At 44.7% G+C, this 18218-nt stretch overlaps 1 protein-coding gene across 1 annotated transcript in view; it reads left to right on the top strand.

Moving 5' to 3' along the window:
* The window catches only part of KATNIP (katanin interacting protein), a 180783-nt gene that overhangs the window by 112070 nt on the left and 50495 nt on the right, over window positions 1-18218 (top strand). The window contains exons 15-16 of the mRNA XM_077828584.1: window positions 13992-14723; window positions 15953-16161. Coding sequence (XP_077684710.1) covers window positions 13992-14723; window positions 15953-16161 — 941 coding nt within the window. The remainder of the gene's footprint in view (window positions 1-13991; window positions 14724-15952; window positions 16162-18218) is intronic.

Here is an 18218-nt window from a genome sequence, read left to right as displayed (position 1 = left end):
TTCGCCACAATGTTTTAATATCAGCAGCTTATCTACTGGTAGTGCAGAACATAACAGCAAACAGTCTCAATTGCAAGTTCTTACATGACCATGAGTGGGAAATGACCCCAACAGCATATTCTATCAATGGGGACCCCGATGATAGACTTGTTCGCTACTTACCTGAACAGGAAATGCCCATGCTATTGCTCCAGAGCCAGCCTCGGGAAACACTCATTAGGGGATGCTCTCCTTCTCCCATGGGACAAGAGCCTTTCTCCCATTCCCTCTGCTGTTCAAGGTCCTGATAAAAATAAAAAGAGAAAAAGCAAACGTCATTCTGATTGCTCCCAACAGGCCGAGACAGACACGTTACCCACGTGTACCCTGGCAACATGTCCCCCAGTCCCTCTTCAGCCCACCCCTTACCTCCTTTCACAGAACAAAGGATAAACTCTCCATCCCAACCTGTGGATCCTCTGTCTCAAAACTTGATTCCTTCATGGTTCCAACACATAGAGATCTGCTGCTCCGAGAAGGTGCAGGAAGTGCTACTACACAGTAGAAAACCAGCTACCTGACGCATTTACCTGCTGAAGTGGACTATGTTTCAGGTTTGGTGCAATTCCAGGCAAATTACCACGGCATCTTCCACTCTCCCCATGGTGTTGGACTACATGCAGGATCTCAAGATGTCAGAGCTATCCCTCAGTGCACCCAAAGTACGCATTGCCACCATAATGGCTTTCCATCAGCAAACTGAAGGATATACAGTTTTCACCCACCCAAGTACAAAGAGATTCCTCGTGGGCAATCTCTGTTCCCAACCCAGACATTCCACTCCAACATGGGACCTAAATCTATTTTTAAAGAGCCTGACTAGACCACCTGTTGAATCTATGACCTCTTGTTTGCTTCCATACCTGTCGATGAAGATGGCATTTTTGGCGGCCATCACCTGGCGAGGAGAATAGGGGAGATAGTGGCACTAATGGCACACCCCCTGCCCCCTTCACAGTATTCTTTAAAGAAAAGGTTACTCTTAGGCCACATCCAAAGTTCATCTCCAAGATGACCTTGTCTTTTCACATAAACCACCCGATTCACCTACTGACCTTTTCTCCTAAGCCTCACTGTGATAATAGGGAGGCTATACTGCATATGCTAGTTATTAGGAGAGCCTTAGGGCTGGTCTTCACTACAGGGAGATCAACGCTGCTTCAGTTGATGCAGGAGAGGTTGATTTAGCAGGTCTAGTGAAGACCAGCTAAATCGACCACAGAGCGCATTCTGGTTGACCCTGGTACTCCAGCTCCCCGAGAAGATTAAGGTAAGTCAACAGGAGAGTGTCTCCCATCAACGCAGCGCAGTGAAAACACTGGGGGAAGTCGACCTAAGCTACGTCAACTCCAGCTATGTTATTCATGTAGCTGGAGTAGCGTAACATAGGTCGACTTACCCCGGTAGTGAAGACAAGCCCTTAGCCTTTTATCTGAACAGGACGAAGGCCTTTAGGAAAGCACCTAAGCTTTTCTCCTCCATTGAGGAAAGGTCAAAAGGCATAGCAATATCAGCGCAAAGACTCTCCAAATGGTTCTCAAACGGTACTTGCTACTGCTATCATGCTCTCAGTGTGTTACCTCCATATGGAATCTGCACACACTTGATGAAGTGGTTTCCACCTCTGTCACCTTCCTCAAGAATGTTCCTATCTCGTAAACCTGTAGGGTAGCGACTTGGGTATCTGATCATTCTTTCGCGGAACACTATGTGATTACTGGAAACTCAGCTTCAAATGCACAGGGATGCAGACATACCTACAATGATGCACCCATAGGGGCACACATCTTGAAGAACCATCGTTACTGCACAAGGTAACTTCCTGTTGCGGTTCAATGACAAGACAGCACAGAGCTTTAAGCAAGCAAGCAAGCTGGTCTGCTAACGGGCTTCTGCCTGTCAGCTTTCCACCTTCCCCTTTATTCTTTCTCTCCCCCCGCGCATTACATTCTCCAACAGATAAAAGAAATACACTGGCTTTGTTTAACATTCTTATTTACCACTTTCTGTCTACCGCATTCCTTGCTCTCGGGCCTTGAGCCCAGTCCTGGGAGGCTTCCCATGGTTCATGTCATCTGGGCGAGATTCCAAGGTTGATGCCCTTGAAAGGAGCTGTGTGTGCACAGGTCCTATACAACACTCCGGGTGTGCCCTGAATGTTGTCAAGCGCATGAACCTTGTATGAATCCTACATCCCCTCCTTTTTTGTTTATTTGTGCTCGGCCATCTCATGGTAGCCATCAATTTGCTTTTGCAAGCCAATTAACTCCCGGACAGACGAGGTCATAACTCGTGGAGCCTGCCAGGGTGGTTCTCGACAAAGCCTTAACAAAAAGGAAATACATTGCACACAGCAACAGCAAAAAATGAGCTTAAAAAGGTAAAGTGTAATTGGCCGGGCCCCAATTAGCCATGCTAGAATACTGGGAAGAGAGGTTCGCGTAAGCAGCGAGCATCATCTCATTTCCAGTTTCCTCAGGGTGATGACATACTGGAATAAGGCACGTACCTAACAATTCTTCAGCTGCTACAAAATTAAATAAACAAAAGTGGGTAACATTTGCTATTGAAGCCAATCTTTCTCATAGGTTATATGTCATTTGGGCCCGTAACGGAGAAAGTGCTCCCGAGCCAACCCCTACAGGAAATAGCAGGCACAAAAGGCATACAATCAATACAGAATTAGCAGTAATTTGGGCGAGAATTGCCACAAACAAAGTCTCAGAAGTCTCTGGCTGTTGGTTTGCTGCCCGTCTTCATTGAGCCACGGCGACCAATGCTTTTACTGCTCCCCATGTCACGGGCTGGCTTGGGACGCTACGCCTCCTCCGTTTCCGTCCCGCCGTTGTTGACCCGGTAGGCACCGCGTTCTCCTCCAAGGTCAGCTGAAACTCCGGTATGGGGTTCGACAGCCCCTGGTGCCACGCCATGCTGTTTCAGTGCCGGTCGCACACACCGGGCCGGAACCCACAACGGTCCTGCAGGGAGAGACACAGCAGCATATCCCCGACCCCAAGTGATTAGAGGTACTGGGCCCAGCCATTGTGGATTGGGCAGCTAACAGTAATAGACACGCGGTCTTTCCAGTACCTCGGACTTATGAAAATGCCGATCCGTGGGGGTCTGCTGATCTGCGTTCAGCGTTAAGTTATTTAACGTAAACAAAAGGATATGCAATTGTTGCTGAATGTCTCTTAAGGTTCGGAGACGCAGCTCCCCTTGTTTTAATTGTTTGTCGAGCAAGGTTTTTAGCGTGCAATTTGCACGTTCAACAATAGCTTGGCCTGTGGAATTATAAGGGATCCCGTGTTTTAGACGGACGTCCCATCGGGTACAAAAAGTGGAGAGGGCTGTGGAGCAATAGGCTGGGGCATTATCCATTTTTATCTGGCTCGGGCGACCCATAACAGCAAAACAGGCTAGCAAATGGTGAATAACTTTGGGAGTGGCTTCCCCACGCTGTGGGGTCGCCCAGAGGAGTCCTGAATAGGTATCAATGGAAACATGTAAAAACGAATAGGGACGGAATTGTGACACGTGAGTAACATCCATTTGCCACAGCTGATTCGCTGCGGTACCTCTGGGGTTAACGGCATAAGAAAAGGTAGGGGCAGCAGCGGCACAGTGGGGGCAGGAACGAACAAGAGAACGTGCATGATCAGCAGGAATGTGAAACTGTCGGGCCAAAACAGAGGCAGACTGATTAAAAAAAGGCATGGCTTTCAATGGGGTCAGAAAAAAGGGAATTTACCTGACCACGTAACGCGTGATCAGCGCGTGCATTGCCTTCAGTAAGTAGCCCAGGCAGAGGGGTATGACTGCGAATATGAGCAACAAAATAAGGGAAATTACGAGTGGTGAAGAGATACTGTAAGAACAAAAACAGGCAAAGAAGGTCCGCATCGACCTAAGAGGTAATAAGGGCAAGGGGTAAATGATCAATTACCTGATAAACATAATGCGTGTCCACGATCAAATTAAAGGGACAATCAGCAAAAAGTTGAAAGGCCAAAATAACAGCAGCTAGTTCCAAGGACTAGTAAAGCTCTCCAAGCACTGTGCATGCAAATATTGTTATACAAGTGAATGAAGCGCTTTCAGCTTTTCTAGGGGGAGGGGTCAATCCATACGGGCTCTAAGGATTGCCATACTAATGGTAATGCGGATGGCAAGGTGGGTGAGGGAGGATTTTGGGCCATTATATATTAATATTGAGGGTGGTGTCCAGCTTTACAAGTAAGTCACGGCCCCAAATATTGAGGTAGACAGGGAGTACAAAAGGGCAGATTGTAGCAAGGGCATGGCCTCCTGGTTTAGAGACTTTGACCCAAGACAAACTTTGGCGCCCGGGTTTGCTACCTTCTGATCCCCCACAACTCTTTAGAAGGAACTGTTGGCCAACCGACCGGCCACTCCGGATCACAAATCACCGTAACGTCAGCTCCAGTGTCCACCAGCCCTGTAAAAGGAACATTATTTAAGAGAAGTGTTAACTGAGGTTTCGAGGGGCGGACCGACATTGTTAGAGCAACAAGTGAAGAGGACGTGTTGTGAGACGGCAATTGAGACAGCGTCGATCCAAAGCCGTTCCTGCCCCCGGGCTCGATCCTCTGCGGCTGGCACCTGATAGGGGACTAAAATCAATTGCGCAATTGACCGTCCACGCGGGAGCGACTGCGGAAGATGGGTCCATACCTGAACCTTAATAACGCCGTTGTAATCGGCGTCAATGACCCCTGGGATGACAAAAAAACCCTGTTTCCCAGTGTGTGAGTGAGGGAGAACCAGACCCACAAATCCGGCAGGGAGAGGTCCCATCACCTGGGTAGGTATGGCGCAAACCTCCCCCGGCAACTGAAAATCAGCGTCCTCCTGCATAATCAAATCAAGCCCTGCACTTCCGGCAGTCGCCGACCTCATGGAGTCTATGGATTTTAAAGCAGAGGAACAGTTGTCTAGTGGAAAACACCCCCATTTGGCCCTGGGTTCGGGGGGGACCTGTCGTGCGGTTTCCCAACCCGCTACGACACTGATTAGCCCAGTGATAGCCCTTCCGACACTTGGGGCACTTCTTTGAGGGGCGGGCGGGCGCTGTCGATGAGCAGCACTCCCGCTGAAAGTGACCCTCCTTACTACAGCGGTAACAACGCTTCCCCTCCTTCCCGCTTTTCCGCAGGGCGGCGCCCATAACCCCAGCTTTATGTGCTTGAGTTCCGATGTTTTGGCACGCCCGCAGCATGTCTGACAGCTCTAGAATCCCAGAGGCTTGTGCCGCCTGGAGAGCACGGCGACAATCCTCGTTTGCATTTTCAACCGCCATTTTTAACAGGATCTCCTGAGCTGCCGCAGGGTTATCCACCTGTCGGAGGATAGCCTCCTGCAATCTGTTGGTAAAATCCATAAAGGACTCTGATGCACCCTGACGGATACTGCCAAAGCTTTTGGTAGGCTTGCCTGAATCCGGGACCTTCCGGAAAGCATGCTGGGCGTAGGTGGAAATAATGGGGAAGACGGCCTGAGGGAGTTGAGACTGCAGATGGACAGTAGCAAACTGGCCCTCCCCTGCCAACTGCTCATAAATGACACCTTGCTCTCTATATACCTGGGCTTGGCGTTCCGCCATCTGCCGATACTCACTAAGCCAAATAACATACTGACTGGGCGCCAGCATCATGCGCAACAGCGCCTTCCAATTTTCAGGGATCAGGGTGTACCCAGTACCTAGCCCTTCAATGAGACCACCTACATTCGTGCTAGTGAGGCCGAACTCGCGAATCTCTTTCTTTACATCTCTGATCACCGAGTAGGGCAAACTGACCTAGTTTGCAACCTGGTTGCCCTGGACATCATCCTGCCAGGTCACCGGATAAACTGAGACCAGCTCAGCCAGCTCCTCTGCTGTAAGATCTAAGCGAGTCTTCGCTGCATGGACCATTTGTTGCACCAGCGAAAGCCGCTGAGCAGACGCGGACGACCCCCCGGGGGGCCCCAGAGCATGGGGCCCCATGGGGGGAGGGTGATCACACACCGGCTCCAGTGGGGAAGGCCAGGGAGGCGGTGGTAATAGAGGCACTGGGGGCGAAGCAGGGGGAGGGATTGTTGCAGGAACGAAAGGGGGTGGCGGGATCGGCAGCCCCTCTGTTGGCGCGGGAGAGGGCCTTTCCGAGGCGACACGCTGTGTCACATCGCCAGGAGGGGGGATGGCTGCAGGAGCGGACGGGAGTGCCGAGAGCACCAGCCTCGCGAGGGAGGGCCTGTCCGAGGCGACATGCTGTATCGCGTCGCGGCAGAGGTGCCAGGCATGTAGAGCCTGCACGGGCGCCCGAGGCTCTTTGTGCAATGTCTGGCCCAACCGCTCCCAGTCCGCTAGCTTAAGGGTTCCAGCTTCAGGGTACCACGGGCACTGGGCACTCACCTCCTGTAGCAGGAGAGTGAGTTCTCGAGTGGGGCAATCATGCTGAGCCTTACGCAGCAAATACTGTAGCTCACTGCGGTGTTGCACTTGCAAAGCAGAGAGGGAGCTTCCCATAGTTACCACAATGAAAAATACTCACCGGGATCCGCGAAGCGGATGAGTGACGCGTCTGAAACCCTTGCCGGGCGAGGTGAGTGCTGAGGGCCCCACGTTTGGGCGCCAGTTGTTGCGGTTCAATGACAAGACAGCACAGAGCTTTAAGCAAGCAAGCAAGCTGGTCTGCTAACGGGCTTCTGCCTGTCAGCTTTCCACCTTCCCCTTTATTCTTTCTCTCCCCCCGCGCATTACATTCTCCAACAGATAAAAGGAATACACTGGCTTTGTTTAACATTCTTATTTACCAGTTTCTATCTACCGCATTCCTTGCTCTCGGGCCTTGAGCCCAGTCCTGGGAGGCTTCCCACGGTTCATGTCATCTGGGCGAGATTCCAAGGTTGATGCCCTTGAAAGGAGCTGTGTGTGCACAGGTCCTATACAACACTCCGGGTGTGCCCTGAATGTTGCCAAGCGCATGAACCTTGTATGAATCCTACATCTTCCTTTTATGGACCTCTTCTCTTTCCTCTGAGACAAAGTCAAAGATTAAGGATCTTCTGTTTGAGAGAGACAGTCTGTTCAGTTCTAAAACAGATGAGGTGTTGGAAAAGATTAAATAAACTAGATCTATGGCAAGATATCTAGAAACCTTTAAGTCTTTTTCAGACAGAGAACTCCTGCATCCTCATTCAGATACCAGAGGCAATGTTACATTTTCATAGTCTTCTTATTACTCTCAAAGAAAACATCTTTATCAACAACAGCAAAAGCATCCTCCTCCTTCTGAGTCTCAATATAGGAAAAGATTCTCCAAACTCAAGATGAGACTGAAGTACTTTTCTATGACTTCTTTTTGCCTAATATTAGGCCTCAGATTTGATTAGGGTGACCAGAGAGCAAATGTGAAATATCGTGATGCGGGTGCAGTGATAGGAGCCTATATAAGAAAAATACCCAAAAATCGGGACTGTCCCTATAAAATTGGGACATCTGGTCACCCTAGGTTTGATGTTACAACCAAGAGCTACAAACGAACCTTAGATGCTCATGACGTGTGGAGACTGTCTGTCTGATTTTTACAAGACATGGCAAAACATCACTACGGACAGATGGATTTTGGAAAGGAGGGTTACACCATACCATTCAAGACCATTCCACTCTTCCTTGCCTTCCCTTTTCATGGACACCTCTCACAAGAGAATTCTCAGGGCAGAAATCCATTTTCTGCTACTACAGAGAACAATAGAGGAAGTCCTGGAAGATCTCAGGAATCAAGGGTTTTATTCCTGTTATTTTCTGGTTCCTAAGATGGATGCAGGTTTCTGACCAATCCCAGATCTTAGAAAATTTAACAAATACATCAGGAATTTTCACTTTAGGATGCTGACTCTTAGTTCAGTCATCCTCTCTCTTTCTGCTCTAGATTAGCTTGCTGCTCTCTATTTAAAAGATACTTACATCCACATTTCCATTCAACCATCTCACAGAAACTACCTTCATTTAACCCTGGGACAGGTCCATTTCCAATACAAGGTTTTCCCATGTGGCCTTTCTACTCTTCCTTGGGGTTTTACAAAATGCTTTTCTGTAATAGCAGCCTTTCTGAACAGACAATGCATTTTTGTGTTCTCATATTTCAGTGACTGGCTTCTGAAAGCTCATTCCAAAGTCGAGTTGAACAAAGTCATTCTCTTCACATATTCTCTATTCCAAAAATTAGATTTTCTGACAAACAAGAAAAAATCATATTGCGCCCAATGTAAACAATTTCTTTTCTTAGCAGTAGTTGTCAACTCCACAGGAATGAGAGCTTACCTCCCAGAGAAAAAATTCCAAAAACTGAAATCCAGCTTACTCCAGAAATCACCACAAGAAGTACTGTTCTTCCTCATCCTCCTTCTGGGTCTTGTGACCTTCTGGGTCTTGTTACACCTTATACAGGATTCAGAATGAGACCTCTGGGTTTCAAGAAATTTCATTCTCACAGTGCACAGCATGTGCATGATGCTTACAATCCAAAGAAAGTTTGGAATACTTTTCTATGGTGGATGAAGCCCAGGAATGTACTGAAGGGAGTGATGTTCAACCCCCCCACCTCCTTCAGCAATAATTACAATGGACGCTTCCAAGACAGTTTGGGGGCACATTTCAACAAATTATTGACAGGGGGTTTCTGGAATCTGCAAGAATTGCAAATTGACATCAATGTTTTGGAATTAAAGGCTATCCATTTAGCACTCAAATCCTTTCTCCCTCAGATTCAAGATTCTGTGTTGCAAGTTGCCATCAGCAACGTGTCAGAAGCGTATTCTGTAAACAAACAAGGAGGTGCCCATCCATCACAACTTTGCCGATAAGCAATAAAACTATGGAACCGGTGTATATGTCATGAAATTTATCCAATTGTGTTGCATGTAGCAGGATCTAACAATAAACTGGCAAACCAACTAAGCAGAGACTCTTCTAAGGTTCACAAATGGTCTCTAGAGGAATCAGCGATTTAAGAACCTGTCAATATTTGGCGATTTCCAAATGTCAATCTCTGCCATCAGCCTCAATAGCAAATGCCGTCACTTTTGTTTGATAGAAGAGATAGACACTCAGGCATTGATGGATATGTTTCTCATCAGTTGGGGGACAGATCTGATGTATACTTTCCTGCCTTTTCCATTATTGTTTAAGGTGGTAAAAAAGATCAGACAGGACTCAGCAAAAATGATACTCATTGGTCCAGCATAACCAAGACAGCGATGGTACATGAACTAGTGTCTCCTCTACAAAAGGAAATTCAAACACTTACCTGTATTGCCATATCTGCTGTCATAAAAATGGGAAGAGTACACCATCCAGACCCTCAGTCACTACATCTCATGGCATTCGGAACAGGATTTTGACAAATTTTGAGAACTCTTTCTCTCTTGAGATGCAACAAAATGGCAGATGAAATTCAGTGTTGATAAATGCAAAGTACTGCACATTGGAAAACATAATCCCAACTATACATATAAAATGATGGGGTCTAAATTAGCTGTTACCACTCAAGAAAGAGATCTTGGAGTCATTGTGGACAGTTCTCTGAAAACATCCATTCAGTGTGCAGCGGCAATCAAAAAAGCAAACAGAATGTTGGGAATCATTAAGAAAGGGATAGATAATAAGACAGAAAATATCATATTGCCTCTATATAAATCCATGGTACACCCACAACTTGAGTATGGGTGTACAGATGTGGTTGCCCCATCTCAAAAAAGATTTATTAGAATTGGAAAAGGTTCGGAAAAGGGCAACAAACATTATTAGGGGTATGGAACGGCTTCCATATGAGGAACGAATAATAAGACTGGGACTTTTCAGCTTGGAAAAGAGATGACTAAGGGGGATATGATAGAGGTCTATAAAATCATGACTGGTGTGGAGAAAGTAAATAAGGAAGTGTTATTTACTCCTTCTAATAACACAAGAACAAGGGGTCACCTAATGAAATTAATAAGCAGCAGGTTTAAAACAAACAAAAGGAAGTATTTTTTCATACAATGCATCTGTGAAACTCCTTGCCAGAGAATGTTCTGAAGGCCAAGACTATGACAGGGTTCAAAAAAGAAGTAGATAAGTTCATGGAGGATAGGTCCACCAATGGCCATCTGCCAGGATGGGCATGGATGGTGTCCTTAGCCTCTGTTTGCCAGAAGCTGGGAATGGGCGATAAGGAATGGATCACTTGATTATTACTTGTTCTGTTCATTCCCTCTGAAGCACCTGGCATTGGCCAGTGTCAGAAGACAGGATACGGGGCTAGATGGACCTTTGGTCTGACCCAGTATGGCCATTCTTATGTTCTTAGGTGCTGCTTAATTCTTGAAAACAATCTACTAGAATATGTTATGATCTAAAATGGAGATTTCTACTGTGGGTATCAGATAAGGATTTTGATCCAGTATTTGCTCCTATTTAGTGTATTTTAGAGTACTTGTTTTTCCTAACAAATAAGGGGTTATCCATCTCATAGTTTAGAATGCATTTAGATGCAGTAGCAGCTTTTCATAATCCTGTGGATGGTAAAATCAATTTTTTCTTGTTATATTGTCAAAAGATTTTTAAGGGTCGATTGAATCTTTACCCACCAGTTTCTCCATGGGACTTAAACCAAGTGTTAACATTTGAACTGTTATCAACTTGGTATTTATTTCATCTTTCCATTAAAACAGCCCTTATTATAGCAGGTACATCGGCTAAAAGAATCAGTGAATTTTATGCCTTGATGGCAGACCCTCCATTTACAATTTTTTATAAAGATAAATAACCACATTTTTTTAGCAAGTAATTTCTGATTTTCTTATTAATCAATGTATTAACCTGCCAATACTCTTTCCAAAACTTCACACTCATAGGAGTGAATTAAAGTTACATTGTTTAAATGCTAAAAAGTTCTCTCTTACTATTTAGACAAAGCTAAAGTATTCAGAGGGAAAAGAACATAAGAACAGCTTAAGAACATAAGAACGGCCATACTGGGTGTCAAGGTTCCTTCCCCACTCTGAACTCTAGGGTACAGATGTGGGGACCTGCATGAAAAATCCCCTAAGCTTATTTTTACCAGCTAAGGTTAAAACTTCCCCAAGGTACAAAGTATTCTACCTTTTGTCCATGGACTTTTTTGCTGCCACCACCAAGCGTCTAACAAATACAACAGGGAAAGAGCCCACTTGGAAACGTCTTTCCCTCTTAAATCCCCCCAAGCCCTACACCCCCTTTCCTGGGGAAGACTTGATAAAAATCCTCACCAATTTGCACAGGTGAACACAGACCCAAAGCCTTCGACCTTAAGAACAATGAAAAAGCAATCAAGTTCTTAAAAGAAGAATTTTAATTAAAGAAAAAGTGAAAGAATCACCTCTGTAAAATCAGGATGGAAAATACCTTACAGGGTAATCAGATTCAAAACATAGAGAATCCCTCTAGGCTAAACCTTAAGTTACAAAAAGACACAAAAACAGGAATATACATTCCATTCAGCACAACTTATTTTATCAGCCATTTACACAAAACAGAATGTAACGCACATCTAACTAGATTGCTTACTGACTTTTTACAGGAGTTCTGACCTGCATTCCTGCTCTGGTCCCGGGAAAAGCATCACACAGACAGAAAGAACCCTTTGTTTCCTCCCCACTCCAGCTTTGAAAATATCTCGTCTCCTCATTGGTCATTTTGGTCAGGTGCCAGCGCGGTTGTCCTAGCTTCTTAACCCTTTACAGGTGAAAGGGTTTTTCCTCTGGCCAGGAGGGATTTAAAGGTGTTTACCCTTCCCTTTATATTTATGACACTGGGTCAGACCAAAGCTCTATCTAGCCCAGTATCCTGTCTTCCAACATTGGCCCAATGCCAGGTGCCCCAAATAAATGAAGCCAAGCACCTCACTGCTGGGGGACAACAGGCCCAGCCAGAAACTGCTGCCCAGGCTCCAGCGAGATTTGAACTCCTGACCCCTGGTTTACAAGACCAATGCTCTGGGTCAGACAGTTCAATGAAGTGAGTTGTAAGAATGTTTCACATTTTTCTCCTCCTACTATTAACACACATTCTACCAAGGTAGTTTCTACTTCAGCAGCATAGACCTATTTTATTAATTGAAATGTGTAAAGTGGCCACATGGAACTCAGTACATACTTTTAGTAAACATTATGCGTTAGACATAGCTGCTAGTCTGATACATAATTTGGCGGGGCTGTTCTTCAACCTCTCTCGTTGGGATACATTTACTACCATACATTTACTATCTACTACTAACCAAACTATCCCAAACTATTGCCAACTTTGTAATATATAAAAACCGAATATTCCAGCAGGAGTGCTGGAACCTCCCTTGCCCAGCCCCTTCCCCCTGAGGCCCTGCCCCGCCCCTTCCCCCAGGCCTCATTCCTGCCTTGCCTCTTCAGAGCCCTGAGGCTCCACCATTGCCCCTCCCCCTCCCCCTGAGGCCCTACCTCCCATTCACTCTTCTTTCCCCCTCCCTCCATCACTTGCTGCTGTTCCCCACCCCCTACCCCTGCATGGGTCGGGAGGGACTTGCCTGCAGAGCCAGGGAGGGGAGCTGCAGTCGCCCAATGCAGGTAGGAGGCGTCCCTGGCTCAGTAGGGGCTGGCACAGGTGATGACTCGGTGCCTCCCCTGCCTGCAATAACCAGACTTTGGGTGTCTGATCAGTAGAGCTAACCGGATATCATCAGGTCCCCTTTTCAACTGGACTTTCCGGTCAAAAACTGGACACCATTCATGACTGCCGGTTGGTGCATATCCCAGGAGTGTGAATATGCAGAGTCCATCTTGAAGAACCTCAGTTATATGTAGGTTTTAGAGTAGCGGCCATGTTAGTCTGTATCTGCAAAAAGAACAGGAGTACTTGTGGCACCTTAGAGACTAACAAATTTATTTAAGCATAAGCTTTCATGGGCTAAAACCCACTTCATTGGATGCATGCAGTGGAAAATACAGTAGGAAGATATATATATACACAGAAAACATGAAAAAATGGGTGTAGCCATACCAACTATAATGAGAGTAATCAGTTAAGGTGAGCTATTATCAGCAGGAGAAAAAAGAAAAAGAAAAAACCTGTTGTAGTGATAATCAGGATGGCCCATTTCCAACAGTTGACAAGAAGGTGTGAGTAACAGGAGGGGTTAAAATAAGCATGTGGAAATAGTTTTACTTTGTGTAATGACCCATCCATTCCCAGTCTTTATTCAAGCCTAATTTAATGGTGTCCAGTTTGCAAATTAATTCCAATTCAGCAGTTTCTCGCTGGAGTCTGTTTTTGAAGTTTTTTTGTTGTAGTATTGCGACTTTTAGGTCTGTAATCGAGTGACCAGGGAGATTGAAGTGTTCTCCGACTGGTTTTAGAACGTTATAATTCTTGACATCTGATTTGTGGCCATTTATTCTTTTACATAGAGATTGTCCATTTTGGCCAATGTACATGGCAGAGGGGCATTGCTGGCACATGATGGCATATATCACATATATCCTTTAGTCTCTAAGGTGCCACAAGTACTCGGTTTTTTTGCTGATACAGACTAACACAGCTACTACTCTGAAACCTGTAATTGACTTGTAGTTCCATTAACAGTGCTCAGCTGATGATGCTCAGGTAGCCTTAAAACTTGGATTCTTTCCTTTTTTTTTTTTTTTGTTGGTTTGTGTCTCAACATTAACATTTATTGACATAATTATTTTGTTTAACACTAAGCTGGGAAAGGGAGTCAGAGATTTTAACCTTGTGTGTAATAAGAGAAGCAATGTAATAGCAGCATTAGAACAGAACGCTACTGCAAAAGAACCCAACATAACCAACACAATGGTCTACATTTGATAGTCTATATTGTGGGAATTAATTTCTTGTCATGTCTACATATATAAAGACTTATCTTGGATTTTATTTTCAGATGAAGCCCTTTGTGTCAAAGGCCTAAAAAACTTCAGAGCTGGGTGGCACAGTGAACAAGAACACACTCTGCAGGAGTCATGGAACTCCCTTCTAAAGTTCAATTATTCTCACCGTGGGCGAATCTCCAACATGGATTTTCAAGGGGATATCTTTGATGAGTTTCTACATCAGCAAAAAATCAGCCGGCATGGAGAACATCAGCTTGTGAGGAAAGAAGGAATACAAGTGCTACCAAAACGACAAGAAGAAAATTACATGGAGACAGATGATGGAAATGATTTTAAAATCCCTGTTTTGCCATATGGACAGTACTTAATAATAGACATTAAATCCACATGGGGAGACAGACACTATGTTGGTCTTAATGGAATTGAAGTTTTTAGTTCCAAAGGAGAGCCTGTTCAGATTTCAAAGATAAAAGCTGAGCCACCTGATATAAATATTTTACCAGCGTATGGCAAAGATCCAAGAGTAATAACCAATCTAACTGATGGGGTAAATCGGACACAGGATGACATGCACCTTTGGCTAGCACCCTTTACTCCTGGGAAGCCTCACCTTATCTATATTGACTTTGTGAATCCCTGTCAAGTAGCTATGATTAGGATTTGGAATTATAATAAATCCCGAATACACTCCTTCCGAGGTGTGAAAGATATTACAATGCTATTAGATGAGCAATGCATCTTTAAAGGAGAAATTGCAAAGGCTTCAGGAACATTGTCTGGAGGTATGGTATGATCCCTCATTTTCTTTGTGAAAACGACACTGGCTACACTGCTATTTTTAGCATGCTAGCTAGAGTTAGCTTGGGTACATCTGCATGAGCTGGGAATCAAATTTCCCAACTCAAATGTAGATGTATCCTTTTTAAGGAGAATATTTTATATTTATAGCTCCTAGAGTCCCCAGCCAGGACAGGAAATAGATAAAAAAACAGAAGATTGTCTCTGCCCCAAACAGCTTACAGTCTTGGGCTTTATTTGTATTGTCCTTGTTTTTATGTGTATGAGATCTTCTTTTTTTACAGATTTATATTTTAGATGTGTTTAAAAATCAGCTGGATTCTCTGGACTCACCTACACTACAATAAGAAATTGTGTTTTAACATGTTAACTACAGTAGAACCTCAAAGATATGAACACTAGTGTTACAGACTTACTGGTCAACCGGACACTATGTGGAACTGGAATTAATCAATCAGGCAGCAGCAGAGACAAAAAACCACAAAACCAAAATACCCCCAGCAAATACTGTACTTCCTTGGGGCTTTAGCCCTGGAGCTCAGGGCTTCAGCCATGGGGGATTGGGGCTGCAGCTGCAGGGTGGGGATCAGGGCTTTAGCCCCTTGGGTACACAGGGGCTTAGGGCTTTAGCTACAAGGGGAGCACCCATTTCAGCCCCAGCACTCCCTCAGCAGTTAAAGTCCTGAGCCCCAGTGGGCCCCCCTGGCTGAAACCGGGAGCGGAGTCATGGGGAGACCCAAGCCCCGACGCCTGCCACGGGGCTGAAACTGGGAGCAGAGCAGCAGGGCTTCTGCCCTGAGCCCCAGGACTCCCCCCAGGTCTAAAGCCCTGAGCCCTGTTGCTCCCGTGGGGCAGAAGCCCTGAGGCCCCTGCCCGGAGCCCTGGCACCCCAAGGGTCAGAAGCCCTGACTGTCCCCACCCGCCGTGACTGAAGTCCACAATGTCTTGTTCAGAGTTACGGAACATTTCAGAGTTACGAACAACCTCCATTCCTGAGGTGCCATAACTCTGAGGTTCTACTGTAACATGACTAAACTGTAGCATAAACAAGGAATACATTGTCTCTTGTCTATGTTAGAATTTACAATTATATTAGTTAAACATATTACTCAACACATGTTAAAACATAGTTCCATATCGTAGTGTAGTGAAGCCCTTGTTTTGCAGTACTTTCACATTGTGTTTTTAATTCCTAGTGTCTTGTGCTTTTCAGCTCCAGAGCACTTTGGGGATACTATATTGTTCACGACTGATGATGATATTCTAGAGGCCATATTCTGCTATGATGAGACTTATGATGGAGAAATTGAAAATGTGTGCTCGCTAAGATATGAGGAAGAGCTAAAGAGACCAAGGACTGCTGATGGGGAGGGAGATGAGAGACCTTTCACACAAGCAGGCTTAAGGACAGATGATAAGCAGGTAGGACACATATAAATGAGGATTTCTAAGGAAACTATCTTTTCTTTCCATTGAATAGCTCCAATGGCAATAATTGATATCAGGGACTGAAGCTGGGACTGATATGACTGTCAGTCTGTTCTTAGGATTTTATCACCAGTCATATTACTGGGAGAAATTTGTTTTCAAAACTAATATTGTATTCCAATTTTTGTCTTTTTTCTGATTTATTCATGAGCATTTAATGAAGGCTATAGTGACATTATTCACAAACTTCCTCTTTAATTACATGGATAGAGATAAGACAGTGTTTCTTTTGATTTAGACCCAGCTGCATGCTTTGAGGGTTTATCTGTGTTTTTAATCCACAACTTGTTCTTTTCTGAGTGTCAGGGCTGTGGGTCTCAAACGCCAGTCCACAAGGCTCTTAGGCACCAGTATGTTCCAACCCGCCACCCCGTGACCTGTTTTAAAAGTGTCCAGAACTCAAAGTTCACCTCTGACAGAGGACTCAAGTCCTGGGCTCTGATGGGTGGAACTCCAGGAATCCTGTTTGGTTCGCTGCTTCTATTTAAACCAAGCAGAGGAACAGGAATTCATCTGTGCAACTGGGTGTCCCCTGCTTGGGATGGCATCCCCTGCATTACCTGCTCCTACTGCCTACTCTTATCTCCACCTGACCCTGCTGACATCTGACTCTTTTTGCCCTCTGGCCTATCTCAGACTCTGATCACCTGGTATCCGGACCTGGCTTCCAACTCCTGTTCTGACCAGTAGGCCTGGACCAGTCACATCCCGCTTGTGACACTGGGCTTAAGTCAGCTATAAAAGTAAACCCTGAACTAAAACATATTCAAAAGTTCTTTGTGAAAATTTTCTCTACAGATCCAAATTGTAGCAGCTAGGCAGCTTACTTTATGAACCAGGGAACTATGCAGAGCAATATAAACTGTCAGGAAGCACTTGCTCGTCTGTCATGGTATAAAAGACTCTCTTGTGACTTTCATCCCCTTAAAGTTCAATAAGTAGTGGAACACTGGGGAAGTTCCAAAGGACTGGAAGAAAATTAATGTTGTGCCAATATTAAAAAGGGTAAACAGGTGACATAAATAATTGTGGGCCTGTCAGTTTGACACTTAGAAAAAACAATGGAATGGCTGATATAGGACTAGATTAATAAAGAATTAAAGGAGATATTATAGTTAATGCCAATCCTCATGTGTTAATAGAAAATAGATCCTGTCAAACTAATTTCATATCTTTTTTATGAGATTACAAGTTTGGTTGATAAAGGTAATAGTGTAGATGTAATATACTTATGTACAGCATTGGCTTTGGTACCACACACATTTTGACTGAAAAACTATAAAGATATAAAATCAACACAACACACATTAAATAGACTAAAAACTGGCTAATAGGTATATCTCAGAATGCAATTGTAAATGGGGAATCATCATCTAGCACATACGTTTCTAGTGGGTCCTCTGGGGATTGGTTCTTGGCCCTATGATATTTAATATTTTTATCAATGGTCTGGAAGAAAACATAAAATCATCACTAATAAAGTTTGTAGATGACACAAAGTTTGGATGGGTGGTAAGTAATGAAGAAGACAGGTCACTGATACAGACTGATCTGGATCGCTTGGTAACCTGGGCATAAGCAAATAATGTGCATGTTAATACAGCCAAATCTGTAAGATCATACATCTAGGAACAAAGAATGCAGACCATACTTATATGATGCAGGAAGCAGTGACTCTGAAAAAGACTTGGGGGTCATAATGGATAAATAGCTGAACATGAGCTCTTAGTGCGATACTGGGGCCAAAACATGTATGTATAAACAAGGAAATATTGTGTAGGAGAAGAGAAGTTGTATTACTTCTGTATTTGACACTGGTGTGACTACTAGTGGAATATTGTGTCCAGTTCTGGTGTTCACAATCCAAGAAGGATGTTAACAACTTGGAAAGAGTTCAGAGAAGAGCCACATGAAAGATTAAAGAATCATAGAAATGTAGGGCTGGAAGGGATCTCAAGAACTCATCAAGTCCAGCCCCCTGTACTGAGGTA

The sequence above is a fragment of the Eretmochelys imbricata genome, chromosome 10 (genome assembly GCF_965152235.1).
Source record: "Eretmochelys imbricata isolate rEreImb1 chromosome 10, rEreImb1.hap1, whole genome shotgun sequence".
Taxonomy (NCBI): Eukaryota; Metazoa; Chordata; order Testudines; family Cheloniidae; genus Eretmochelys; species Eretmochelys imbricata.
The sequence above is the reverse complement of the archived record's forward strand: the minus strand, read 5'-3'. Positions and strand labels throughout refer to the sequence as shown.